The 14,606-nt window shown below is 47.9% G+C and overlaps 1 protein-coding gene across 2 annotated transcripts; it reads right to left on the bottom strand.

The window, feature by feature from the left end:
* Positions 1-4,051: 4,051 nt before the first annotated feature.
* Positions 4,052-7,137, bottom strand: C1QA (complement C1q A chain). Of its 2 annotated transcripts, XM_023554339.2 has the most exons (4): positions 7,004-7,128; positions 6,641-6,753; positions 5,947-6,116; positions 4,052-4,927 (listed from the first exon to the last, which is right to left on the bottom strand). In XM_023554339.2, exons 3-4 carry the CDS (start codon positions 6,107-6,109, stop codon positions 4,353-4,355), a joined length of 738 nt encoding a protein of 245 aa, XP_023410107.1. In that variant the 5' UTR covers positions 6,110-6,116; positions 6,641-6,753; positions 7,004-7,128; the 3' UTR covers positions 4,052-4,352. The 2 variants fall into 2 exon arrangements, with proteins under 2 accessions (XP_023410107.1, XP_003415281.2); XM_003415233.3 differs by lacking the exon at positions 6,641-6,753 and having other exon boundaries at positions 7,004-7,137.
* Between the last annotated feature and the right edge of the window lie 7,469 nt (positions 7,138-14,606).

The following is a 14,606-nucleotide window of genomic DNA, read 5'->3' as shown; positions in this document are numbered from 1 at the left end:
CCTCCCCTCCCCTCCCCTCCCCCCAGTCCCACATCCCCTTTCCCATCATTTTCCCTGACTGGACACTTTCTTCTGGGTGCTGAGCTAGACTGACCACAGCGACACCCTGTGTCCCCTGCCCCAGTCATGAGGGTATGAAATGAGGAAATGTCCACAGCCCTGGTATCTGGTTAAGGGTGGGGTTGGGTATGAAGACATAAGCCTCTTGAGCACAGACCTCCCTCCGAGTGAACTTCAGCCCATCTAATGCCCAGCACTGTTCGTTGGTTATTTGTTGGTATGTCAGAGTTATAATCTGCCCCCCTTTACAGATAAGAAAACGGAGGCCCAGGAAGGCGAAATCCCTTGTCCAAAGTCACATAGTGAGTGATCCCTTGGGGTCGAAAGCCTTGTTCTGACACCTCTGCTCAACAGCCCCCAGAAACAGGCCTTGCATGTTCTTGTCAGATGGCTGGCCCTGTTCTAGGCACTTCCATTTGCCCTGACCCAGTTGCCACACTTGAGGGTGGACACCCAGGATGGGCAAGATTTAACAGCAGGCAGCGGCTGGTTACAGGGTCGGTAGCCTAGGGTTCTATTTCCAGCCCCCCCACTCCCTTGCCCCAGGCCTTTGGTGAATCACTCGCCCCTCTGGGCCTCTGTCTTCCCACCCATATATTGGGGCTCCCCAGGCTTTGAGTGTTGGTGGCTTCTCTTTTGCTGGGGTCTTGCCAGCACCTCCATCCTAGGGACCCCTGCCCCTGTTCTTGGTGAGAGTTTGCCAGTGGGCGCCAGGCTGGAGGAGCCGAGAAAGGCCCCTCACCCCTCATAGAGATGAGGGACGGGATGAAGAAGGTGTGGGGCGGTAGAGGTTCCAGTCTTGACCCAATTGTGCCTCCTGCGTGACTGTGTGAAGATTGACTTCCCTGAGTGGCGGGGTCCACTAGCTGGCACACAAGGCTGAGGCGAGGATTCAGTGCATAACGCAGAGACCATTTTAACCCCAGGTTGGGCCTGGACAGGAGTTCAGAGCCCTGCCTCTGCCTTGCTGGGTGACCACTGGGGGCCTCAGTCCCCCCATCTGTGCAAGGGGGCTGTGGCACCTCTCCACTCTCTGGGACACAGGGCTGCAGAGAGCGTGAGTGAGGTTAAAGACGTGGTCGCACTTGACTCTGAGAGTCCCCCGCGGTGGAGGGCTGAGAAGGAGGGGGAAGAGAAGCAGCATTTTTCCCTTTAGAGACCTAGCCAACGGCACCGGGCGCACCTAGGGCTCTCATCCTCCGTGCTCGCCTCGTCCGTGCCTGGCCCAGCTTGTCCAGCAGGTGGCAGCCTCGGCTCACGCTGGGCCTCACCCCCACCGCGCCCGCAACCCGACTCAGGCTCGTTCCCTCTTCCCAGAGGGGCCACTGGTTTGCCTGAGAGCCTACCCAGCCCTAAATTAGGTGGAAGAGGATAGGCATGGGTGGAACTTAGGGTGAGGAGGCAGCTGGGCACTCCTGCACCTACCATGTCTCTAGCCACCACCCCTTTTCCACCACTTTTCCAGCCTCTGGTCTGGACAGTCTCGAAGTCCCATCACAATGAAAGAAGCCCCCTTTGGGGTCCGGCAGACCTGGTTCAAATCCTGGCATGTGAACTTGGGTAGATGGCTCCTTTCTCTGAACCTCAGTGTCACTCATCTGCTTTGCTGTGATTAAATGCATTAATGGCTATGAAGTGTCCAGCACATAGTACCCACTGCTGTCAAGTTGATTCCGACTCATAGCGACCCTATAGGACAGAGTAGAACTGCCACATAGAGTTTCCAAGGAGCGCCTGGTGTATTCAAACTGCTGACCTTTTGGTTAGCAGCTATAGCTCTTAACCACTACACCACCATGGTTTCCCAGCACATAGTGGGTGCTCAAAAATATGTTTCTTTTTCCAGTCTGTGGGCATGTCTGTTCTGGGTGGATTTCTTTTTTTTAGACCAGAAAGCTGAGGTTTGAAGGAGGATGAGGGGCTGTGAGGAAGCCAGAACTCTCCTGGGCTACAGAGGGCTCTCTCCTTCCTGGGTAGCGCCTCACTTCTAACTGACCGCCGAAGATTGGTGGCAGAGCAGGGGCAAGAGCAGCCCCAAAAGAGGGTCTTGCCCTAGGGACAGGCACTGCCCCACCCAGAGTTCTTGAATGTGTGTAAATCTAGTGGTGAGGGTAGGGGTGGAGTGCTTGTGTTAGGTATGTAATGACTCTGAAGCTAGTTGTGTGATAGCTAATGGGTGGGAGAGAGAGTCCCTCTGTCCCTGAGGCTGGCTCTGTGGAGTCTGAACATGTATGGAGAGGGAACACAGACATGTCCGAGGCATGCGTTGGACAGTGAGGAGGATGTGTATACCTGGTGTCGGTGGGGATGTCTGGGTAGCGACATGTGTCTCCGGGGGGGTGTGTATGTGTGTGAGCACTTCTGATAGTTTATGGGTCTCACGGGGATATCAGAGGCAGGGGGTGCATGGGTGTGGCAGTATGTGTATCCAGGAATGTGTCTGCGTGTGACTTTGAAGGCATAACTAGTGTGTACCTCCAAGCGAGTGCCTGTGCGTGTCTACAGGAGTGGATGTGTACCGGAGAAGGGGGTTACTTGAGCCTGTGTTTCCGTGGGACTGGGAGAGTCTTGGTCTAGGAATGTGGGCCCTTGTGCACCTCAAGGTGTGCTGTGTGTGCATGACTGTGTGTGTGTGTGGTATGCATGTGTGTGTGTGCATGTATGATTGTGCATGTGTGTGTTTGTCATGCATGTATATGATTGCGTGTGTATATGTGTGTGTGGGTGGGTAGCATGTAGCACAGTGATCAACAGGCTTCCTTTGAGAAAACATACGCAGCGTTAGGCCTTTTCAGGCCCGCTATATTTTCCCCATGTGCAAAGGACATGGCGGTGCTTCTTGCTTCTGAGCAGCTCCCAGATGGGGTTAGTGGGGCCCTGGGAATGCACCTCGAGGACTCAAGATCCTCCCCAACCTCTACCCCAGGGTGCCCAGCAGGCAGCCCAGGCAACAGCTCCACCCCCAAGCCTGCTAGGGTGGAAGTCCAGGTCTGTACTCAGGAAACCTGGCTTCTGTAAGACTGCTGGGTGCCTTTGGGCCAATTGCTTCTCTTCTCTGATCCTGCCCCTGAGGTACACAGGGTTGAGAAAGCCCATGTGTAATTTGTCACATGTGTGGCTGTGGTGGCTGGCAAGGCTGGTGAGGCTAGTGGTTAAACATGCAGGCGTGGGCATCTGTAAGACTTGGGTTCAAATCCCAGCTCTTCCCCTTGGAACTGACCTTGGCTTTACCTGCCCCCCTCCTGCCTTAACTTTATTATATATAAAATAGGGTCATAATACCCATCCCAGAGTCTGATTTTAAAGATAAACCTCATATGACCATAGCTGAAACTTACATAGCCCTTACTACGAACCAGATACTGTATGAAATTTCACGTATTAAGTCATTAAATCCTCCCAACAACCCTTTGAGGTAGGTATCATTATTATTTCCACTTTATGAGGAAACAGAGATTTACAAAAGCTATGTAACACACAGAGCCCTGGTGGCACAGTGGTTAAGAGCTTGGCTGCTAACCAAAAAGGTCAGCTGTTCGAATCCACTCCTTGGAAACCCTATGGGGGCAGTTCTACTCTGTCCTATAGGGTCGCTATGAATCAGAATTGACTTGACGGCAAAGGGTTTGGTTTCTTGGTTTGGATGTAACATTCAAACGATTGGACAATAAGTGGTGGAACCAGGATTTGAACCCAGGCAGATAAGGCTCCAGGACCAGCTAAACACATGGGGTAAAACACTAAATCCAGGCCTGCCTTTTAAGCACTCAATAATTACCGTTATTCTTATGCCTCCTGGAGTCCCTGGGTGGTACAAATGGTTAATATACTACTAACCCAAAGGATGGAAGTTTGAGTCCACTCAGCTGTACCTCGGAAGAAAGGTGTGGTGATCTCCTTCCGAAAAATCAGTCATTGAAAACCCTGTGGAAACCAGTTTTACTCTGACACACACGAGGTCGCCAAGAGACAGAGTCAACTTAACAGCAGCTGGTGTTTATGCCTCCTGACCAGTGCCCAGAGTAGGAATTAAACCTTGGGCTCAGCAGACACAGACTCAGGTGTTTATTCCAGGAAGAGGGCTAAGAAATGACCTCCTCCTTAGCATGCACAGTGGGGTAGCAAGTCCTACGGGCCTCCAACCCGTCCCCCACCCTTCAGGCAGCAAAAGCAACAGCACCCCCGTTTTACACAGCAGAGCACAGGAACTCAGAGAGATGGAGTGAGTGCCCCAGAGTCACACAGCATAAAGCGGATGAGGCTGGGGTGTGTGTTGGGGGGTCCTTCCTGACTCAGGTGGATGGGAAGATAAGGAAGCCACTGAAGATGCTGTCTGCGTCAGTGCCCTGGTAGATGTGGCCCTTGACAGGGTCCTTCTCGATCCAGACTTGGTCGCCATGCTGGAGCTGGAGCACTGTGCCCCCAGACACCACCTGGAAGAGCCCTCTGCTGTTGGTGTCGCAGAAGCCCAGGGAGCGCCGGGGGTGGTTCCTCCCAGAGGACACGATGGACAGGCAGATGTCCCGCTTGGACACCACCTGGAAGGTGAAGTAGTAGTAGCCGGGCACAGCGCAGACAAAGAGGCCCGAGTGGTTCTGGTACGGGCCTTCCTGGTTGGTGAGGACCGTGTCAAAAATGACCACGTTGCCGCCCATTGGGGGGTTCCTCCTCACTGCTGAGAAGGCTGGCCGTGGCTGGTCCTTGATGTTCCCTGGGTTACCCTTGAGGCCCTTCAATCCTGGGGGCCCAGATATCCCTGTGGGACCGCTGGGCCCCGGGAAGCCCATCTTGCCAGATTTTCCGGGGGGCCCGGGGTCCCCCTGATCTCCTTTGAGGCCTTGGATGCCTGTCCGGATGCCAGCAGCGCCTGGAGGGAGAGAGGCCCAATTGGACTGAGAGCCCAGTGCCTGTTAATCCTCAGGAAGAGGGCTGGACCCTGGTGGAGGGGGCTGTGGGGGATGGGAGTGTCTGGGCCTCTGAGACACTGATTCTGTCTAGTTCTGTGACCTTAGGCAAGTTTCTATCATCTCTGAGCCTCAGCTTCTTCATCTGCAAAACGGAAAGGAGTGTGGACAGACACTTGGGAATGTGTCAGGTGCTGGGAAAGGCAGGGTGCTCCGGCTTCTCCACTGTGTCATGCCCTCCACTCTCCTCCTGGCCCCTGGCTGACTTCCTGTCCAGGGACCACAGGTAGGATGCTCGGGTGGGAATTGTTGCAAATGTCTATACTGGTCCTTCTGGTCTGGGAGACTCAGGGAGATTATAGGAGACTTTCCTTCCCCACTGTGGCCATCCCCTCCTCCCTTTTCCTTCACCCCTAGGTTTTTTTCTCCAGAACATGAGAGGATCTGAAGCCTGAAGGGTGGAGGGGTGGGGGGGAGCAAGGAAGGAATGGAAGGGGCAGCTGGCAGGAAGCAAAGAGGATAGTTGCAGTTAATTGATCCCTCTCTATGTGCCATGTAGGGGTTATTTCTCTATTTTGCAGATGAGGAAATTGAGGCTCAGAGAGGGTCAGTAACTTTCTTGAGGTCACACAGCAAGGCAGGGTGTCTAAAGCCTGGGGCCTTAACTGTTCTGTCAACTGAAGCCACCAAGGACTGGGTACTGTTTTCGGGGCTTTCACATTCATTGTTCACAGGGAGGAAGGGGAGGTCACAGAAAGAGGACCCAGGCAGTAAGGGGGATGTGGAGGGGCCTGGAGGGCTGGGGGCATGGCCCAGGAGAAGGCTAGCCCCCCTTCAACACTCTGGGCCACATGCAAACTGGAGGGGCTTCATGTGAGGACCAAGGCGGGCTCCTGCTTCCTAGTGCTGCCCCCAAACTTTGCACCCTGGAGACCAAGCCAGGCCAGGGCCTGAGAGGCTGTGGTCCAATAGAGGTGCTTACCTGGTTCCCCTCGCTCCCCTTTGAGGCCTGGCCGTCCAGATCGGCCAGGGTTTCCTGGGGTTCCATCTGTCCCATCTGGTGCTCTGCACGTGTCCTGGGTCACTGTAGAGGCCAGGGATACGGCCAGCACACAGACCACCAGCCAGCCCTTGGGGGCCTCCATGATGGCACTGTGGAGACACAGGGTAGGGCTGGGCAGGCTGGACATCACATATCCACATACACCCCCTCACTCACTTGAATCCCATATCATAAGGATATGTACATACCTCCCCCAAAGCGCACAAGCACGTGCACGCACACACACATACACACACACACACTCCAGGGCCTTCAATGTCCACCTCCATCTAGCACCAGGGACTGCACACAACCACAGACTCACACAGATGTATACACACAGCTGAGCACACTCATATGCACACTCAGACACACTAACACACACATGCACTTCCACACTGACACAGCCTCTCATTCATACACCTCCCCAAAACAGTATGCAAACTCAAAAGTCCAGTACCCACTCCTGGACACACAGACATTCACGTCGACACACACATTCATACACCCCCACGGATGAGTGACCCCGTTCAACAAACATTTATTGAGCGCCTGCTTTTCATGAACTCTCCCCCAGTGGTGGAGTCATCCAGGGACGGAGGGAGTCACAAACCCCTGACGCACTTCTGCTCACCCCTGCCTCCCGCTTGCTTGGTCCTGTTCAGCACCCACTCATGTGGCCCCTTTGCAGGGCTCGGACACCCTCAGCCTTCTCCTAGCTTCTTGTGTTTTGAGGGACTAGGAACCCTGGTTAGAACGAATGGATCTGTATCAGTACCCCCTGCCCTCCCCAACGCTCTAGGCCAAGGGGGTAAGGCCCCCCCAGTCTCCGGTTCTGGGTTCTGGAGCAATGCCCCTCCCCCTCCCTGTACTGGCATAGAATCAGCTCTAGGTGGTCTCCCTCCCTTCCTCCTTGCCTCAGTTGTCCAGCCCCCTGGGTCAGCTGCCCTGCTCCTGAACCCCCCACAGCCCCCTCCCTGTCAGTCCCTGGCCTCACCTGCCTCTGGTCATCAACTCCGACTGGGCTCCTGTCCTCCACCCAGGTCCTCCGCCTTCTGGGACCCCGGTGGGACACCCAGGAGGGATGGCGCCCGCTGTGGCCTGAGTTTCACATCCCTTTCCACTTCCCCTTCCGCTTCTCTGGACCTGCCCCCCGCACTGCCCCTGGGGCCAGGGACTTTTTGAGCAGACCTCAGCAAGACTGGAACATTGGATGTCCTACTCCAGCAACAGCTGGTGTGGGGGTGGGGACAGCAAGGCGAGCGTCAGCCAGGATGGGGACAGTGGAGGGGTACCGGGTGAGGCTATGAGAATCAGAGAAGCACTGTACCTCAGGGCAAAGGAATATGTTATAAAAAATCAGTAACTCGTAGGATTTTTTCATGATTATGAAAGCAACATGTGTTCATTGCAAAAGCTTGGAAAACAGAAAAGCACAAAGAAAGACCAGTGCAGTGGTGAGGAACAGAAGAAGGTCCATAATTTGCTTTCTAGACCTGCTACTTCCTAGTTGTGTGTCCTTAAGCTCCAAGGTTAACCTCCTGGGGCCTCAGTTTCCTTATCTATAAATTGGGAAAAATAGATCTGACCTCATAGTATTACTATCAAGTTTTAACGAGATAATATATTTATAAAACCCTTGGCATGTGGTGAACAATAGTCTTCATCAACATTAAGAAAATAGCAGCATGAGCCTGTGCGTGTAATCCCACCGTTTAGGGATAATTGCTCTTAACGTTTGGGTCGTGTAGCCTTATCATTCCCTGTTAGCGCTGCTCACTTCATCATTGCCAGCTTTGACCCTGAGAATGTTTTTCTTTAGACTGAAGGACTCTGCTTTTCCTGGGGTGTCCCCTGAGTGGTGCAAATGGTTAACGCGTTCGGCTGCTAACCAAAAGGTTGACAGTGTGAGCCCACCCAGAGGTGCCTCGGAAGAAAGGTGTGGCAATCTACTTAAGAACAATCAGCCATTGAAAATCTTACGGAGCACAGTTTTACTCTGACACACAAGGGGTTGCCGTGAGTCTGAATCGACTCAATGGTAACTGTTTTTTTTTTGTCTCTTCCAGACTGGGGACCAATGTGCTCAGGCCTGGGCTGACCACGTTGTTCTTTTTCTTTCCACGAGCATGACTTTTCCTGAAATTTCACCAGAGAGAGAGAGAGAGCAGGAGAGAGGAGAAAAGGGAAAGCTGTTGTATATTGAGCAGATAGATGCAGGACAGTTTAGGGCCAGGATCTTCAAACTTTTGGGACTCCTTTTTCAATTGCAAGCTTACGTGACCTCCAATATATATCAAATGGGGCTGCTCTGGTTGAAGGGTGGGGACCCAGAGCGCCACCTATCAGCCCCTTCCTTGTTCCCTGGATTCAGGAGGTTAGTGGAGCTAAAATCTCAGCCGGGCTTAACCCATAACTTACCGTTTGACCTTGGGAAAGCCACATTACTTCCTTGGTCCTCAGTTTTCTTATCTGTAAAATGGGAATGATACAACCTCCTAACTGGGCTACTGAGGGATTATATGAGATTATAAGTAATATCTGTGTGATATTTGTAATATTTGAATAATACTGTGTGACCTTGGGCAAGTCACTTTCTCCATCTATAAAGATGAGAGAGTGGGTGAGAGGCAGGAAGGCTGTATCAAATGGTCTCTAGCATCCATCTTCTTGGATTGCATCCTGCCTGCCTTGCTTCCCTGCCAGAAGAGTTTGGAATGTGACATATCAGAGCCAGAAGACCAGCCCAATCTCTCCCATTTTACAGATAAGGAAACTAAGGACCAGAGACAGAGAGCCTTGCCCAAGGTCCCATAGAAAGTGGTAGAGTTGGCCTGAAGAAAAATGAAGTACTGTGAAAGCCTTGTCAAAGTGTAGTTTACAAAGTATTAAATGCACAATTCTCACACAAATCAAGAGTTAGAACATGTCAAATTTTTTTTTTTTTTTTGTAGCTTGTTAATGAGGGAACCAGCAGGATGACAAAACTAGTTCAATGAAGGACATATTTGTATATATGGAGAGAGAGAAAGAAGACAGATTCAGCTAAAAAATGAAAAACAAAACACGAAATCTGGAATATCGTAAGACAGCTAAATCAGACACAAAACTAGGTAATGTCCTATAAACCAAAAAAATAAAAACCTAACTCGTTGTCAAGTTGATTCCAACTTGTAGTTGGACAGAGTAGAACTACTCCATAGGGTTTCCAAGGCTGCAAATCTTTAGTGCAGCAGACTGCCACATTTTTCTCCCTCGGAGGGGCTGGTGGGTTTGAACCACCGACCTTTTGGTTAGCAGCTGAGTACTTAACCACTGCACTGCCAGAGCTCCCCTAATGTCCAATGGGGAAGTAAGATCGTAGTATTGGGGTTATCTCCTCTATTGGACAGGAATAATAGTACCTCTACCAGACAAAAATTATTTGTAATTTACCAGTTTTTACCAGCTAACAGCTATCTTTATAGAGTCTGGGCCCTAATCAATACTCAATAAAAAGTCAAGCAAAGTGACATTTCCCTGGAGTGTCACATGACCCTTAGGAGGGCTTGTTGGACCCTGCTCTACCTTGACTTTGAAGGGACACCAGTTATCTACTTGCCTTATTTCCAAGTGTTGGATAACTTACTTAACTGGCTATTTCAAGTGTACAAACACTTCCCAAGAAATAAAAAAGACCAGAAGAAAGACCTGGCAACCTACTTCTGAAAACTCAGCCGTGGAACTCCTATGGAGCACAGTTCTACTCTGTAACACATAGGGTTGCCATGAGTCAGAAACAGCTCTCTGGCAACTGGTTTTTTAAAGATATTGCAAGATAAGCTTGAGGAAGGACAAGTATTGGCAACAAGGAATGCATAGTGAAGAGTGTTATCCAAGAAACTTTTTAAGTTCCCTGGGTAGTGCAAACAATTAAGCACTTAGCTGCTGACCAAAAGGTTGAAGGTTCAAGTCCACCCAGAGGCACCTTGGAAGAAAGGCCTGGTGATCTACTTCCAAAAAAATCAGCCTCTGAAAACCCTAAGGAGCACAGTTCTACTCTGACTCACATGGGTTGCCATAGTCAGAGTCCACTTGATGGCAACTGGTTGGTTTTCTGGAACCTTACCTGTAGAAGAGCACTTGGGTTTTCAATTAATGAAATTTCTCACCAGATAGAAACACAGAGCACATCTGGAAAGTTTGGAAATTTTTTTATTATTAAAAATTTTTTTTAAAGGCATCAGTAATACTGAATACGTCACGAGTATGAAAAATAAATGGGGCAGTGATAGCCCCGAGAGTGTCACAACAGAGACACCTTCAGTCACGAGGAATGGACATGTTTCCATCTCTCCAGAGCCCAGGTTCCCAGAGGGGAGGCAGGAGACGCAGAGACAAGAGGAAACCCTTGGAATGCTATAAAATCATGATCCACGGGGTCCAGTCCCAGAGGGTAGTCAAGGGTCAAAGAAATAACCCAAAGATAACTTTTGAATTACTCATATTCTTTATGATTGAGTCACATCTCACTCAAGGATTGGGTTCCAAAATCAGCATATTAGGTAAAAATTGTAAATGGTCAATGTTATCCTTGGAAAATCTTAGGAAAGCTCCTTGTTGGAGACCATATTATAATGTCAAAATAGTCCTAGGCAGTCAGTTTTAGCTTTGACCTTAGAATAATTTTTCTTTTTTTTCAGTTGAGCACTGGTAGGCTAATGTTATACCCTCCCTGCCAAAGAAAGGAGCTGAATCTTTAAAGACTGAGGTCGCACTCAGTGGTGAGGTGTTCTGACCATGAGAGGTGTTAAAAATTAAAATTTCCATGTACTAAATTTGTGTATGAACTCATAAGCTTTATTTTTTAGTTCATGGATTGGGGAACATCTGATCTGGAAATCAGACAAGCGTTCTGAAGAGCTGTACAAAACAAGGGGGGTTTGTAGTCACAGACGCACAGGAACAGGAAGCTATTCTGGGCAAATTTCAGATTGGCTGGCAGACACTTTCTTTCCTCACTTGGGATAAAGGGGAAATTTTGAACTAGGTTAAACTCAGTAGGCAGGTTCTAATTGGTTAGCTTAGATTTCCGTTTCTGGGTGAGCCAGTTGATTGATTTCAGTTTTGGCTCCTGGAAAGGTTAGGCGTTTGCAAGAAATGATAACTTAGGTTTCCGTTTGTTGAGGTGAGGCTTAGCATAAGTGACTCTGTTTTGGGCCTAGTATAGCCAGGTTAAGGAGCCCTGGTGGCACAGTGGTTAAGAGTTCGCTGCTAATCAAAAGGTTGGCAGTTAGGATCTACCAGCCCCTCCTTGAAAACCCTGTGGGGCAGTTCTACTCTGTCCTGTAGGGCCACTATGAGTCAGAATTGACTTGTCAGCAATGGTGTTTTTTTTTTTAGTGGCTCCATGGGAGAAAGGCCTAGCAATCTGCTCCTGTAAAGATTAACCCAAAAATCCATTGCCCTTGAGTCAATCCTGACTCATAGAAATCTTATAGGGCAGAGTAGAACTGCCCCATAGGGTTTCCAAGGCTGTAATCTTTGAGGCCCTGACACGTCTGTCAGTTTGTCATACTGGGGGGCAGGGTCACCTATGGTGGACAAGTTTCAGCTGAGATTCCAGACTAAGATAGATTAGGAAGAAAGGCCCAGTGGTCTACTTCTGAAAAGAAATGAGCCTGTGAAAATCTTATGAAGAGCAGTGAAACGTTGTCTGATATAGTGCTGGAAGATGAGACCGTCAGGTTGGAAGGCACTCAAAGAGACGAGTGGGGAGGAGCTGCCTCCTCAAGGTAGAGTCGACCTTAATGACATGAATGGAGTCAAGCTTTCAGCACCTTCATTTGCTGTTGTGGCACGACTCAAAATGAGGAGACACAGCTGCAAACATTCCTTAATAATTGGAAAGTGGAATATATGAAGTATGAACCTAGGAAAATTGGAAACCATCAAAAATGAAATGGAATCCATAAACATCAATATCCTAGGCTTTAGTGAGCTAAAAATGGACTGGTATTGGCCATTTTGAATCAGACAATCATATGGTCTACTATGCTGGGAACGACAAATTGAAGAGGAATGGCGTTGCATTCATCGTCAAAAAGAGCATTTCAAGATCTACCCTGAAGTACAGCGCTGTCAGTGATAGGATAATATCCATACACCTACAAGGAATACCAGTTAATATGGCCATTATTCAAATTTCTGCACCAACCACTAAGGCCAATGATGAAGAAACTGAAGATTTTTACCAACTTCTGCAGTCTGAAATTGATCAAACATGCGATCAGGATGCATTGATAATTACAGGTGATTGGAATGTGAAAGTTGGAAACAAAGAAAGACCAGTAGAGTGACTCTGTGTATTCCTTCCATCTTTTAATGCTTCCTGTGTTGTTTAATATTTTCCCCATAGAATCCTTCACTATTGCAACTTGAGGCTTGAATTTTTTCTTCAGTTCTTTCAGCCTGAGAAATGCTGAGTGTGTTCTTTCCTTTTGGTTTTCTAACTCCAGCTCTTTGCACATGTCCTTATAATACTTCGCTTTTTCTTCTTGAGCTGCCCTTTGAAATCTTCTTACAGTCCAGTCCAATCCCTATCTGAAGAGTTTGCTGTTCTCCTGCTCCTTCGGGGATTCTCTGTTGTGTTCCCTGTCATGGCAGTCATCAGTTGTAGCCGGGCACCATCTAGTTCTTCTAGTCTCAGGCTGATGTAATCTCTGATATGCGGCCCTTTCTGTCTCTTGCATTCATAATTACCTTGTGTCTTTGGTGTTCTTCATTCTCCTTTGCTCCAGGTGGGTTGAGACCAATTGATGCATCTTTGATGGCCGCTTGCTAGTGTTTGAGACCCCAGATACCACTCTCCAAAATGGGATGAATGTTTTCCTAATAGATTTTATTATGCCGATTGACCTAGATGTCCCCTGAAACCATGGTCCCCAAACCCCCACCTCTGCTATGCTGGCCTTCAAAGAGTTTGGTTTATCCAGGAAACTTCTTTGCTTTGGTTTAGTCCAGTTGTGCTGACCTCGCCTGTATTGCGTGTTGTCTTTCCCTTTACCTAAATTAGTTTTTGTCTACTATCTAATTAGTGAATCCCCCTCTCCCTCTCTCCCTTCCACCTCTCGTAACCATCAAAGAATATTTTCTTGTCTGTTTAAACTATTTCTTGAGTTCTTAAAATAGTGGTCTCATAAAATATTTGTCCTTTTGCAACCGACTAATTTCACTCAGCATAATGCCTTCCAGATTCCTCCATGTTATGCAATGTTTCAAAGATTCATCCCTGTTCTTTATTGATGCTTATTATTCCGTTGTGTGAATATACCATACTTTATCCATTCATCCATTGATGGGCACCTTGGTTGCTTCCATCTTTTTGCTATTGTAAACAGTACTGCAATAAACATGGTTGTGCATATATCTGTTTGTGTAAAGGCTCTTATTTCTCTAGGATATATTCCTAGGAGTGGGATTGCTAGATCATGTGGTAGTTCTATTTCTAGCTTTTGAAGGAAGCGCCAGATTGATTTCCAAAGTGGTTGTACCATTTTACATTCCCACCAGCAGTGTGTAAATGTTCCAGTCTCTCCACAACCTCTCCAATATTTATTATTTTGTGTTTTTTGGATTAATGCCAGCCTTGTTGGAGTGAGATAGAATCTCATGGTAGTTTTGATTTGCGTTTCTCTAATGGCTAAAGAGTGTGAGCATCTTCTCATGCATCTGTTAGCTACCTGATGCCTTCTTTAGTGAAGTGCCTGTTCATATCCTTTGCTCCCCCTGCCTTTTTTTTTAAGAATAGATTTGTTTATTGTATTGTGAAAATGATCTTGGTACATGTGAGAAACATTATATACATTATATTCAGAGATGTTAAGACAAAAGATAAACTATAAATTTAAACTCAATCTTGATTTAAAGGAAAGGCTATAAATTATTGGCTGGAATGCATTCAGCATGAACTCTGGTTCTATATGACGCAAAGCGTGTAAGAGTATAAAAGATGGAGTTCAATAAGCGCATACTTAAATTTTAACTGTAAAGCTGCAAGGACTTTTTGTTTAGTCTTATATACTGGTTTTCTTCTGAGACAAGTTGATTTTGTCTCCAAGACTTAAGGCCATTCCCTGCCTTTGCCCATTTTTTAATTGGGTTCTTTATATTTTTGTAGTTGCGTTTTTGCAGTAACATATAGATTTTTAGAGATCAGCTGCTGATACGAAATGTCATAGCTAAAAACTTTTTCCCAATCTGTAAGTAATCTTTTTACCCTCTGGGTGAAGTCTTTGGATGAGCATAAATGTTTGATTTTTAGGAGCTTTCTCTTCTGGTGTTTGTACATTTCTAGTAAAGTTTTGTATACTGTTTATGCCATGTTTTATGGCTCCTAGCGTTGTCCCTATTTTTTCTTCCGCGATCTTTATTGTTTTAGATTTTACATTTAGGTCTTTGATCCATTTTGAGTTGGTTTTTGTGCATGATGTGAGGTATGGGCCTTATTTCATTTTTTTGCAGATGGATATCCAGTTATGCCAGCACCGTTTGTTAAAGAGACTGTCTTTTACCCATTTAACAGACTTTGGGCCTTTGTCAAATATCAGCTGCTCATATGT

Source organism: Loxodonta africana, chromosome 3 (genome assembly GCF_030014295.1).
Source record: "Loxodonta africana isolate mLoxAfr1 chromosome 3, mLoxAfr1.hap2, whole genome shotgun sequence".
Taxonomy (NCBI): domain Eukaryota; kingdom Metazoa; phylum Chordata; class Mammalia; order Proboscidea; family Elephantidae; genus Loxodonta; species Loxodonta africana.
This window is presented reverse-complemented; position numbering and strand designations above follow the sequence as displayed.

Coding starts and splice junctions, on each gene's coding strand:
- C1QA (XM_003415233.3), bottom strand. Junction 4,928..5,946: donor AGGGGAGCGAGGGGAACCAG/GTAAGCACCTCT, acceptor CTCTCCCTCCAG/GCGCTGCTGGCATCCGGACA.